Source organism: Hesperophylax consimilis, chromosome 1, assembly GCF_061612785.1.
Source record: "Hesperophylax consimilis isolate HC1 chromosome 1, BYU_Hcon_1.0, whole genome shotgun sequence".
Taxonomy (NCBI): domain Eukaryota; kingdom Metazoa; phylum Arthropoda; class Insecta; order Trichoptera; family Limnephilidae; genus Hesperophylax; species Hesperophylax consimilis.
Genome location: NC_142836.1, coordinates 41,059,179 through 41,072,843, shown reverse-complemented (window position 1 = coordinate 41,072,843; position 13,665 = coordinate 41,059,179). Strand labels below are relative to the sequence as shown.

General features: G+C 40.3%; 1 protein-coding gene across 6 annotated transcripts in view; it reads left to right on the top strand.

The window, feature by feature from the left end:
• Positions 1-13,665, top strand: part of LOC149426899 (uncharacterized) — a 61,128-nt gene that overhangs the window by 6,794 nt on the left and 40,669 nt on the right. For all 6 annotated transcript variants that reach the window (XM_089634069.1, XM_089634049.1, XM_089634038.1 and 3 more), the window contains one exon: positions 6,202-6,310. In XM_089634069.1, the coding sequence (XP_089490195.1) occupies positions 6,202-6,310 (109 nt within the window). The remainder of the gene's footprint in view (positions 1-6,201; positions 6,311-13,665) is intronic.

The window sequence follows — 13,665 nt, the reverse complement described above, 5'->3', positions numbered from 1 at the left end:
TTACTATTTCCGTAAATTTCTAACGATTTTTTTTACATTTTTACCTTTATTTATTCTCCTAACTAACCTTTAACTTAATCATAGAACTGTTTCTGAAATACACGTCATTTACTTTATTGACCACTGAATGCTTTCCATTTTGATTTTAGTGTAATCCAATATCGGTAAATGATCTAACACCTTTTGATTATTAGATCGAGACAGCTGCTATCAAATAATATCAATACTGGCGATATTGTATCATATCCCCATTCCATTTGACTTACTTTAATGCAGAAAGCATTGGAAACTGTTACATAGTACGTTGAGAAGCATAATCCTAATAAGGAGGTGGAAATGCCTTCTACAAATTTATTCAATGATAATCCTGTGTCACATTTTCACCAAATTTTGAAGCGTCGGCAAAAACAAATGTGACACAACTGACAGGTTTCTAGTAAAAAAGAATGAATTATTTGTCGTAAATTCATAAATAATAAACTCGTTATTTCGATTTTTTTATTGTTTCTGCAAATCGAAATCGCATTCCAGGTTGTTATGCCCCTTAACAATTTATTAGTATGTAATTTTATTTGAATAACGTTAAAAAAAATAAAATTGAGTATTATTGTGCCTTGTAACGCATTATAGTATTTTATTCCTGAGAGAAAATATTGAATTTTCCAATTATATCCTAAATCCTGTATCTAAATTTCGCTAATAATCAATTAGATAATGTTAATTTAGTTTTAATCTCAAGTGACCTACCAGGTTGTACTGTATATTATCTCCATAAATAGTTAGTAATAACATAGATCACTGTAGAAATGTATTATAAATTTGTACAGCTCACTTGAGGTGATTTTGCACAAAAACGGCGCTATACAAGTCATCCAATTATTATTACATTGATTTGTATGGAAAAAATTGTTTGGCTTCACAAGTGCTCTGTAACGAATTATTCTCGTTATAAGAGGTTACACTGTATTTAAAAATAGTATAAAAAGTTTATAAAAATATATTTCTTGGTTTGATTGAGGATTGAATCTTCCTCCCCAGGGACTGGATCTTAACTGCTATGAACTTTTAAAATGTCTTTTAAACTTTAAAAAAATACTAATATTTGGTTTAGCTGAGGATTGAGCCTTCCTTCCCAGCTTCCTCCTTCTTCAGCCAACGTTTCGGACAGCATTTCAGTGTCCATCATCAGGGCAGATGTGTCAGATGTGATTACATCTGACACATTTGCCCTGATGATGGACACTGTAATGCTGTCCGAAACATTGGTTAAAGAAGGAGGTAGAGCAACACGGCATAATACCCCAAAAACAAATTCCTTCCCAGGGATTTTAGTCAACCGCGCAACATTTATTTAATTTATTAATTGCTGTAATGTTATCCAATTTCAGAGAATTTTTTTTATTTATTTTATATTATAGAAACAAACAGTACTTACATGATTTACAGAGATGAAACAATATGCAGGAATAAAATACTTCATGTTGTGTACCTATGATATGTTTCCTTGTAATGTCTGCTAAGTGGTATGTTTATTCCTTAATTACCAGGTGACTTGTGTAGTTTATAGGTGTGTGTGTGACGTGTGTAATGTATGTGTGAGTGTTTGTGTGTTGTGTGTGTCTGTATGTATGCGCATTGAATAGTTTAAATTATTGACATGATGCCACGTTTGAATTTGGGCAGTGAATCCGAAAAAATGTCAATGTTAGAGTTAAGACAAATATTATTTAGAGTATGAAGAGCTCGGTTAATTGTCGAATTAGGTGCTGCGTTGGTTTTATAATTTAGCATGTGAAATAGCACTGTATGTCGTGTGCGTCTCAAAGGTATGTTAAAGTTAATAAGGGACAGAAGTTCAGTACAGTCAATGTCATTGTTTAAAATTCTGTGTATAAATATTGAGTCAGCTACTACTCGTCTTCGCTGCAAAGTTTCAAATGTACACTCAAAATCATTGTTGAATCTGTAGGTAATATATTTTATAAATTTGTTTTGGAAACGTTCTATACTATCTATGTAAAGTTTATATTGTGGATTCCAAATAGGCGATGCATATTCCAGTGTACTTCTGACTAATGCGAAATATAGCATTACAATTGTATGATCCAATGTCATTTATATAATTGTTGAACATTAGCGGACCTAGGTGGGACCCTTGGGGGACACCAGATTTTACCTCGATAGATTTTGAGAAGACACCGTTGATTAAGATTACTTGATTACGGTTACTAATGTAAGATTTGATCCATCTAAACAGGTCACTGTGTATACCAAGTAGGATGAGCTTTTTCAAAAGAATTGAGTGTATTACGCGATCGAAAGCCTTAGAGAAGTCTGTATACATAGTATCAACCTGCTCTTTGTCATCCATATTGCTATGCAAGAAGTTAATGAAAAGGGCCAGGTTGGATGTCGTAGACCGACCTCTCATGGATCCGTGCTGATTCGGTGTAATGATTGTGGAAATAGCCGAGTATAATTGATCAAAGACAATTTTTTCTAGAACTTTGCTTAAAATAGGAAGTTGGGAAAATGGACGGTAGTTTTTAACGTCATGCTTATCACCGGTTTTATAGATGGGTGTGATAATGGCTGATTTCCACTTGAGGGGAAACGTTCCTTCTGTCAGTGATTTTTTATAGATGGCGCAAACCGGAAGACAGATATACTTACTACAGTTGCGTATAAAAACTCTGGGTAGCCTATCAATTCCTGGTCCTTTTATAATATCTATGCTTGAAAGGTATTTCAAGGTGATTTCTTCATTTATTTTAATTGAGGATATTAATTTGTTGTTCAGAGGATCTTCCTTATTATTAACATTGAGTGTTGGAAATTCATTTCTAAAGACCATTGAGAAGTAATCAGCGAACAAGTATGTAACTTCTTTGCTGTCGTGTGCCGTCGTCGAATGATAGGTCATATGTTCTGGTATAGTGGGAGATTTTCTTTGCGTCTTAACATAATTCCATATTTTTTTAACATTATTTTGTATATCTGATTCCAATCGAGCAATGTAGGCGTTATGAGTAGGACTAGAAATTTTCTTTTGTCTTTTGCGAAGTATTGAGAAAGATAGGTAATCTAGTGGATTCTTGTACCGTTTCCAGGCACGAAAAAACTTATGTTAATTAAAGACGCCGAATACCATGTTGAGAATTTGGTTGATTTGGTTACTTTCTTTGGAACCAGATCATCTATCAGGGCATCATAAAAACAATGTACTGCAGCATCTACGTCACTGTTCTGAGTTTGTTTCTGATCACTGTTTCTGAGAGCATCATTAACTACCTCGTAGTTAACTTTATTGAAAATTTTGACTAACTGGGGATTTAGGATAGTAGCAGGGAGAGGAATATTTAGTTCAACTGTAATAGATTTATGATGTGCATCTTCGATTACTAGTGGCGAGTCAGCCGCGGAGACGATGACTGTAGTGTTACAAAGCACGAGATCTAAAATTCGTCCGTGAGTATTATAAATTTCGTTATACTGTGTTAAATTGGAAAACGAAAGGTAGCTAAGGAGGGTAGAGGCACAGAGGTCAATACTACGAGGCTGATACGTAGAGTTCCAGCTAACATTTGGCATATTATAATCGCCTATTACTAGAAAAATTTCATTTGGAAATTCAGTAGTTAAGTTACATATGGCAGTTGTATGACTATTGATAATAGAGAAACGCTGTGCATTAGATACCTTAGGACTAACTCATGGTAAGTAAGAGCAACAAATATGAATATTTGAAACGCAATGTTTTGAATGTCTTAGTAATAGTGAGATGCATATATCCTCGGCTTCTGATGTCCATGACTTTTGAGATCGAACTTTAAAGTCTTTTTTTATACCTATAACAACGCCACCCCTTTTAGTTTTACCCGTTCGATTAGTATCTCTCTCATTTCTATATACGTTATACCGGCAATCATACAGCTCATCATCGGATATGCTGTCAACTAAATCACGTCTCGCTAATTAATATTTTGTCGAATTCGTTGATCAGGACGTTTTGATAGAATTCTTTCGTCTTGGATCGAAGGCCACATGCATTTTGATAAAAAATTATAATGGTGTTATGCATCATGTTAAAGAGAAACTACTATCCAATTTTGATTCCAAGTAAATATAATAATATGTCAAAAAAAAAAACATATTATTATGTTTACTCAGCAGCCAAAAGTCCACTGGGGTGAGCATGGTTTTCGATTTGCGCAGATGTGAGTGTATTATGTTGTGGTGTTTTGAGTAAGTTGAATAGTGTGTATATAGAATTAGAGTTGAGTACAAAAGTGGTATAAGTTGAAAGCAAAAATTAAAAAAAAATCAAATTAAAATTAAGTTTAGAAGAAATCATTGAGTTAAGTTGTTCAATACGGTTTGACCAGAGACGAGGATAGCAGGAGAGGTAACATTCTTTCTTATATAAATTTTTGAGTTTCGTACCCATAAAAAATCATATTTGTTTATATTTTTAAATTCTTTAGCTGATCTTAGTATCAATTTGTTTTTTCTGGTGAGGTGATCATTTATAAAAATTTTACCTCCTGCAACACCTACGCTCTTGCAGTCGACCCCCTTCTTCTTTTTAATGGCCGCAAGCAGTTGGTCCTTCTTCCTTTTGGAGATGAATTTATCCACCACGTTTGGAGGGCGGGCGTCACGGGGAGCTGCTGCTATTCCGTCTTGAGAATGTTGGCGAGGTTTGGCTCGACTAATGAATTCAATGTCCTCTTCTTTAATGATTTGTCCAACGTTAGATGCGATTTTTATTAGATTGTCTGTTAGGTTTTCATCCTTATTTTCGGGGAGACCGAAGATTTCAATGTTATTGAGGAGCAGCTACTGTTCTCTTTCGTGTTAAACATTACACTAATTGGGGAAACTTTACTGGGGTAATAACCATTAATAATTTCTAACATTTTACTCAGAAATCAATTAAGAAATCAGTAAGTAATTGAAATTAAAATACCTACCTAGAAATAATATAAAGGTATCGTCTGTAAGTGGGTTACCCACAGTTTGACAATGCCTTCAGAGGGCGAAACAGCTGTCACGCGTAATAATAATTACACAGCAGAACTTGTTTAAAAACAAACTGTTTTTATAAACCCAATAACAATATTATTGAATATATAAACAAAAAAAAAAAAAAAAAGTTATGAATTTTTTAAATTCGATACTTCGGCTTCAAGCTTATCCATTTTTTTAGCTTTTCTTCTAAAACCAAAATTTTGTTTGTGTAGTCTTCGATTGTGCTATTATTAGGAACGATTGTCTGTTCAAAGGAAGCTAGTTTTGAATTCATTGAGTGGAGCTGGGAGGAGAGTTTCTTGATTTCGCTAAGAAGAATTGAAGAGTTGACAGAGTTGAGATTGCTGGAGAGTGGTGATTGTCCTGTTTTGCATTTAGCGCACGTCCATGACTCCCTGTTCTTCTCCGACATCCTCTTAAAATTTGCAGACGTAATATTGGCACAGCTGTGATGCATTTGGTTTTTACAACATATACACCTCGTACAGTCAGACGTTTGTACTGCCTTGTTACATTGGTTGCAGGTAGAACTCATAGTGAGTAAATTGATGGTAACAATATTATCACTGTGATATGACTATTTTCTTCAAAATCGATTTCTGCAATGTAATGTCACTAAATCCACTCAACTTTGTTACTTTTAAATTTGTTAAATTTCTTCCAAGCAAACAGAAAGCGACGTTGTGTGCAAAATGTTCACTATAGCATAGTATTTTTAATTAATTTAGGGAGCAGAGTAAAACACAACTGTCACTTGATTGTGATATTGTTATGATTCTTATGTATGAATGCACATGTGTGTGCGTGATGGCCACCAAAAGTTGATAGAATGCATTATCATCGACATCGAGTCTATCTGCCGAATTTCAGTGAACCACCAAAAGTTGACAAAATGCATTGCCATCGACAGCAAATCTATCTGCCGAGTTTCAGCTCGATCGAATGTCGGGAAGTGTGTTAATTTCCAAGATTTGCATTCATTCACGAAAACAAAAGCAAAATTCAAATAGACGTATTTAAAAATACATGCAACAACACAATGACATTTTTCTAATAATAAATAAATTTTTACTCAAAATACGTTTAGGAATCACTGCTTAAGGTCCTTATGTATGGTATGTGCTGTTACATCCTGTATATGTAAACATATATTTTTTGTTATTATTTTAGGCTCACTTGAATGGGAAAGCACATTCCAGCAAGTTGTCACCCACAAATGTGTATCCCTCTTCAATCTTGACGAATCATCCATTCTTCAAAATAAATAAACCAAACACAAGTAAGTCCTAAATTGTTTTCTTGTATTACTGAACATGTGTGTGTGTTTTAAATACAGAGGTTTCAACTTACATCTGTATTTAAAAAAAAAAGAAAAACAATGTATTTTATCTATTGCGTGAAAATATTGAAACTTCAAAACTAAACATATTTCCTGATTTTATTAATTATTTTTGGCATTTCTTGATTGTTTTTTAGATCAATAGTTGTTAGCCATTATCCGTGATATTATAAACAGTGACGGCTCGTGACTTTTCGGTGTACTAGAGTGCTAATATTACAAAAATGGCATTATTGATGTTGTTGTAGTCGAAAACGTCATTATTTTTGTTTTAGAAAATCTGTTTTTGTATGAAGATTTTCAGGAAATCTTTGCCATGCGGGCCAGGAGAAAAAAATAAAATTTAGTAAAAAAAATTAAAAATCGTTTTGGACTAAACAACATCAATAATGTAGACTTTTTCAAACTTTGCAGTTTATTACACTTAAAAGTTACGAGCTTACTGATCATAACTATCGAAACTCCCCAAGTTGAAATCTGTCTCTGTTCATTCAAAAGTGAATGCGTATAAATCGTAATGCATAATTCGTTTCGAAATGTGACCGAGGCCCGTCGATCGACCGAAGAACACTCGCCAGTGCTTTCTATACAGTGGGATTATATTTTGAATTAACAATATTTGAACAATTGCAGAACTTACTGTTTCTTATTTTTCATTAAAACCTACAAACATTTCAACATATTTTAAAAGAAAGCATTTCTACTTAACAATGATAATTTGTTTAAAAACATCCACAACTGCGATATAACATAGGCACGATCGAGTTAATCAAATACTTGAGTCCTTCCAAGACTCAGAATAAATGAAGATGTATGTAAGAGATGTATGATATATGATGCATAATATATGAAGCAATGAGTATGTGCCAAAAAGTCGTTTGGCAGTGTATCCTCTCTGCCTGCCACTATTTTAAATGGGTAAAAATATGTAATGTTAAAAAAAAAATCTATTAATACAATTTTTTTCAATATTAACCGTTTTAGCTATACATATCGTCGCCCCAGTGCTTAATTGTCCAAACGACCATTTTAGCGAAAATGAGTTTTTAACGCAATATTGTTAAGGATCAAATTACGCGTCGTTCGATGAAGAAAAAATAGTTTTATCAGCCTGCTACAATTAATTATAAGCATTTTAAAATGTCAATGTCCACAACAATATTCTAAAAGTGAGTCCTTGTTTGGCCAATCTCCTTATTAGGCCAACCTCCTAGAGTCGAGAATTAAAATTGCGTGCTAGTATGTTCAAACTCCACCAACCGACCAATTACAGCACGATGCGAGGATCACGTGATGCCGCCATCTTATGTTTTTACATTTCAACGGTGTTTGTTTTATGGTGTCACGCGGAAGTAAAAAAGCATTTAAATATATACCAAGGAGTTTTTGATTGACAAAACAACAGGTAAATGTCAATTACTAATTACAAAAGTGCATACATACGCAGCAGTGCGGAAATAGAGCGGTAAGTGTTAGTTTTAAAGATCTCTATCAATACCAAATTTGTTTTGTTTTTTACATTGCAATGAACTTTGTAATACAGCGTGTTCACATTTCTGTTTTCGCTCAGACTCTACTTTTTGCAAGTTTTTGCTGTCAAAATTGGTTTTTTGACTGACGATTCATATTAAACTAGTTAGATTAGTATTTCAATTCGAAATTTTCAGTATATCCGTATTTGTATGTAGCCGTTTGAGATTTACAAATTGATCTATAGTGATTAGGCAGTTTGTTGAAATAAATTATAGTTATATAATAAATTATAATTCTGATTTTTTCCTCATTTGTGTGTTTTGGGGTTTTGATTACGATTCTGAGTATTACCAACAAAAACGGTAGGATTTTAATTTTTAGCCAAAAAAACATGTACCTACCTATAGGTATATTATTCACTGAAATAATTTGCATAAATTTCATATAATTTAAGTGATTTAGTGTTTTGGCCACCCGTACTGTTTAGGCGCAATTCTATGGGAGCACTCTCCCCAATAAAGACTCCATTGAAATGCTTGGAGTTAGTATATCAGACCGGCTCAAGTATCGGGGATCCATAGAAGCCCGAGTAAATCAGGCTTCCAAGAAGCTGGACGTCTTGTACACGGCTGGGATATCCTTCAACAGTGACCAGCTGCTGACCCTGTACAAGTCTCAAGTCCGCCCAACAGTTGAATTTGGGAGCCACCTCTGGGCTGGTGCCCGAAAATACTTAATTAACCTACTTGAATCTGTGCAAAGGAGGGCGATCCGTCTGATTGACAATCCGTTGTTAACAGACCGATTGCCTTCTCTATTGCATAGACGCAATGTGGGCATGCTGTGTCTGTTCTACAGGTATTTCAATGGGCCTGCTCCAAGGAGCTAGCAGCATTGATCCCTGATGCACCGGTGCACGTGTGCGAAACTCGACGGACACGAGCGGAACACCCGTTTACGGTTGACGTTAGCTTCATGAGAACGGGTCGTTTTTACGACTCGTTTTTTGTAAGTCGGCTCGTATGTGGAAAGAGCTACCGGCATCTCTCTCCTATAATCCGAGCCTCTTCAAGGCCCGCATTAATAAATCCCTTCATACAGCCCCTACCTTAACCCGCCTCACAACGCCGCCCAACTGGGTGGTTACATAGTTCCCATGTCTGTACACTGGCACGGACGCTCTTGTGAGGTGTCACATAAAAAAAAAATCTGATCGTAAGAGATTCAGCCTACTGCGGTCATCTTCAGACTAGTACAGATATTCCTTAAACTGTGCTTTATTTACATTAAATTTAGGGAGTGGGATTAAAAGGGGTGGAATGCAATGATTTTAATCAAATTATATGGATATCACATTTTCGTTGCTATGTCGTAACAACGAAGATGGAAGTCTAGATGGTTGATAGGCTAAACCCGGTCACGGTCAGAAATAAAAAATAGTTGGACATTGTTTAATATATTATTATCATGGAAGTAAATTATTATAATGGAACTGTCGAGTACCTGGCACGCGTTTCAATGCCACTCAAAGAAAGATTTGTCCCGCATCCCACGAACCCTCCCCCCTTACGGATTACCCTCACCCTTCCCTCTTTCAGTCCATACTGCTAAGCTACAAGAAATAATGCACACACTTTTATAACAACTCGATCGCCACCTATTATACAATCTGAATGCAAATTTCATAACGCCAGAGTTCACCTTTATGTATTGAAACCTTCGCCGGCGTGCGAAAAGCAACTCACCAAAGTTTCATCGCAATCGGATGAATGATATAGGAAATAATAAGAGAATCTTTATACAAATTTCACAACGCCATAGTTCAATATAATATAGGGAAACCTTCGCGGGCATGCGCACAACTCAAAATTACAAAGTTTTATCGCAGTCGGTAGAGTGGTATGGGAAATAAGATGTGAATTTGTATATAAATTTCATAACGCCAGAGCTCACTTTTATGTATAGAAAAGGTATAGGAAATAAGAAGGAACAAACAAAGAAAAAATCACTATTATAAATATATATATTCCACCACGAATTGTCAGTATCCAAAATAGAAATATTAAAAATAAACTCATCCTGTATATAACTAAAGGTGGTCGTTTGAACAAACAAGCACGGAAAGTTCTATGCAAAAGTTGCCCTATCTCCAATTCCAGTTTGTTCAATCTCCTTTTACAAAATTTTGGTGGTGCGTTTTTGTTCAATCTCCATTTTAAAATGTAAAAAAAAGTATCAAAAACTATCCTTAGTCAATTTACAAAGAATTACTTAACTCTATGCACGCGGCCGTATCAACTGTTGTTACGGCAAAAAGTCCATACTCACACGCGGCCGTATCAACAGTTGATACGGAAACTTTGAATGCCGATATTCCAGCGGTCTTTTGACATAAATTTATTTCCCGCTCGCTTGAACATTTGTAGAACTATCACGATGCTGACATCTACAAGAATTTCTCGAAAATAAAATTGTGTTTCATTTAAAAACATCGATAATCAAGTGAGTCTCTTTGCGCCTTCGAGTGCCATAGTTTACAATTTTGTCAACGGATGGCGTTAGTTCAATTTTGTTATTATTTTGTGACATAAAATTTACGTCTCCAGTTTTAGAAAAAGTTTTCATAACAAAAAATGATAAGTGCTCATGGTGTTCCACTTGTGTCTATCAACGCAGTGGCCTAATTACACACACGCCGAGCGAATGGCGGGACCACATTCAAAAGATACGGTACGTCTTTGTATGAAATTTTATGATTTTGTTTTTATAAACATCCAAGAGTGTTGACACACGAGGATTTGTTATCATATTGTGGAGAATAATTTGTTCTGTCTATATAGTCCAATAAATCATGCCAGAATGCTATAATTTGACATTTAATTGCGTGCATAGGTATTTGAAAATATGTACCGCGTACGGGTATAGATAAAACGGAGCAAATTAACGCGTTCAAAAGGTTAAACTGATCAGACCTTTAGCTTGACGGAAATATCTTCATCTTAAACACCTGTCATAATGTTTCATTGAAATAATCAAAGAAAACCTCCTCCTGTAAAATTTGCAAATGGTCGTTTGGACAATTAAGCACTGAGGTGACTGTATCAGACGTAATCGTGACACACAAGACTGTAGATAGGGCCGGTGATCCCAATCTGTGGAGGCGTAAGATGTCTTCCTTCAGTGGCGTGGAGGGGTAGAACGGGGCCGTCTCTGATGCCGTTGTAGCTGGTCCGAATGCTGTTTTCGCGTCCTTGATGCTGAGTCCGGGTCTGGTCCGAAGGGGTAGGCAAGTCCGTGGTCCAGGGTGAAGCGGGGGTCAGAGTGAAAGAAGGCGAGTAGAAGCAGAAGTCGGAGCGAGGTAGAAGGCAGAGCAGAGAGAGAGGTGTTGAGCTGGTGGTGGTTTCTGGTTATCTGACGTTTTGAGGGCATGTTGCACGTTTTATAGGCCACCGGCGGGCGCGCGGACGCTCACACGGGCCCACTTTCTCTTTGATTCCTGGAATCCGTGAGCCGTGTAGCGACGCTATCGCGGCGCCCCCCGGGCCGTCTACCGCCGCTCGGCCGGTAGTTTCGGTTTCGGTAGTTTCTTTGTTTGGGCACGATCCTCAGAACCGTGCCCGTGGGACGTAATGACGGCGTACCACCGGTCATTTGTGACGCTATGACGGCGCATGGCGCACGGCACGGCTTCCCACTACGTTTTGGCACGGTTCTAACAATCGTGCCTGAATTAAATTATGATTTTACCAGCTCTCACAATACTTCTCTGCCCGTATACCTCCAGCCAAGCTCCGACGTTCATTTATTGTAACAATTTTACATTTACATAACAATTTTACAAATTTCTACATTATTTAGGGTTTACAGGTTAATTTTACATACATTTACAGGCAGTTTATTCAATTTAAAGACAGGCAAAGTTAAGGCAAATGGCAGATTTTAATATGGGGCGACCGCGTCCGATACCGGAGCAGTACGTCCGTTACACTCCCCCCGTGGAGCTCGGCTACACTCTTTGCAAGCGGCGTGCTGCGACATGGTCCCCGGCGGCATTTCCGGTGGCATGGTCCCCGGTGGCACGGTCCCCGGCGGTATGGTTCCCGGCGTTATGGTCCCCGGCGGCATGGTCCCCGGTGGCATGGTCCCCGGCGGCATGGTCCAGGGCGTTGGCAGCGAGGCTGGTGGGGCGGTGTCCGGACAAACCATCCTCAGTGTTGTCCCGAGCTGGCGGGCGGCCCGCTGATGTTCGACCGAGCTGCTCGGCCGCGCTGCTCGGCTTTTTTCGGTGAGGCCCGACCGCGGCACCGCGTTGGTCAGCCGCTTCAGGAACGCGGCAGGCTGCACCACGGTGGCCGCGTGCGTCTGGTCGGCCACCTTACCCAACCACAAGAGGCGTAGGGCTAACGGCATCTTCGAGACGATCTCGCTGAGGAGGGCCGGGTTAGAGAGGTAATCACCCCGCAGGTTCCCCAGCGAAGCCACGATGTTCTGCACCGTGCCCGAGAACTCCACCAGAAGCTCGGTCGATGCGTCCTCTTGTAGTCTGGTCAGCCGCTTTATCCTATCGAACATGACAGCCGCGACAGAGTGCGCGCCCCCAAAGCGGTGCTCCAGGACATCCATAATTTCCGGCACCTGCGCCGGGTCCAGGAGGAGAGGGCTGACGGCTTCTCGTGCCTTTCCCTTCAGGGCACGCTGCAGCCGCATCAGATTCTCGGCCGCCGTCATCCCGCAGGTGGCTGTCGACTGGAGGAATTGCGCCTTCCAGGCTTGCCACTCTATGGCGTCGCCAGCGTAGGCCGGCAAGTCCTTTGCGCTGGACTGCTGGGCGATGAGGGATGCCATCCGCTCATCTTTGGGATGGTAGCGAGGTGTGCCACCGGCCTGGGACTGCCGGAGGGCGTCGGCGAACATGGCCGTCACCTGGACGAGAGGGACACTCCCTTGATGCACCCAGTCTCGTGTCTGCCTCGCTGCCTCATCCGCTCGGTTGCAGGCCCCATATCCGTCAGCGGGGGGCTGCGATGGCGAGTTTCCGCTCGGGGCAAATGCTGGGAACTGGGCGGGCCCGCGGGTCACACCGGGATAGCCATACTGCGGCTCTGGTCCACCTCGCAGCGTCGCGGCGCCTGGGGAAGCGCCGTCCGTGAGTGGATCCGCAGCATGGTTTCTCTCCGTCCCGGTGTGAGCCCTCGAGGCGCGGCGCGAGCTCCCGAAAACATCGCTAGGCTGGGCTGTAGTTTGTGGCACAGTGGGCTCTCCCCCCACTGTGTACGTAAGGCTGTGACCGGGGCCGCAAGGGGGCGCCGCAGTCTGCGGAAGGCCAGTGGTTTGCGCCTCCGCTGCGTAGCTCTGAGTAGGTACGCCCGGGGGCGCCGGCGTCGGCGTCGGTAGGTATTCCACCCGTGGTTCTGTAGCTTGCCAAACAGTGGGCTCTCCCCCCACTGTGTAGGCAAGGCTGCGACTGGAGCCGCTAGAGGGCGCTGCAGTCTGTAGCAGGCCCACCCGTGGGCCAGTGGTTTGCGCCTCCGCTGCGTAGCTCTGAGTAGGTACGCCTGGGGGCGCCGGCGTCGGCGTCGGTAGGTATTCCACCCGTGGTTCTGTAGCTTGCCAAACAGTGGGCTCTCCCCCCACTGTGTAGGCAAGGCTGTAACTGGGGCCGCTCGGGGGCGCCGCAGTCTGTGGAAGACCCACCCGTGGTGCTGTAGCTTGCGGAACAGTGGGCCCTCCCTCCGCTGTGTAGGCAAGGCTGTGACTGGGGCCGTTAGAGGGCGCCGCAGTCTGTGGCAGGCCCACCCGTGGGCCAGTGGTGTGCGCCTCGG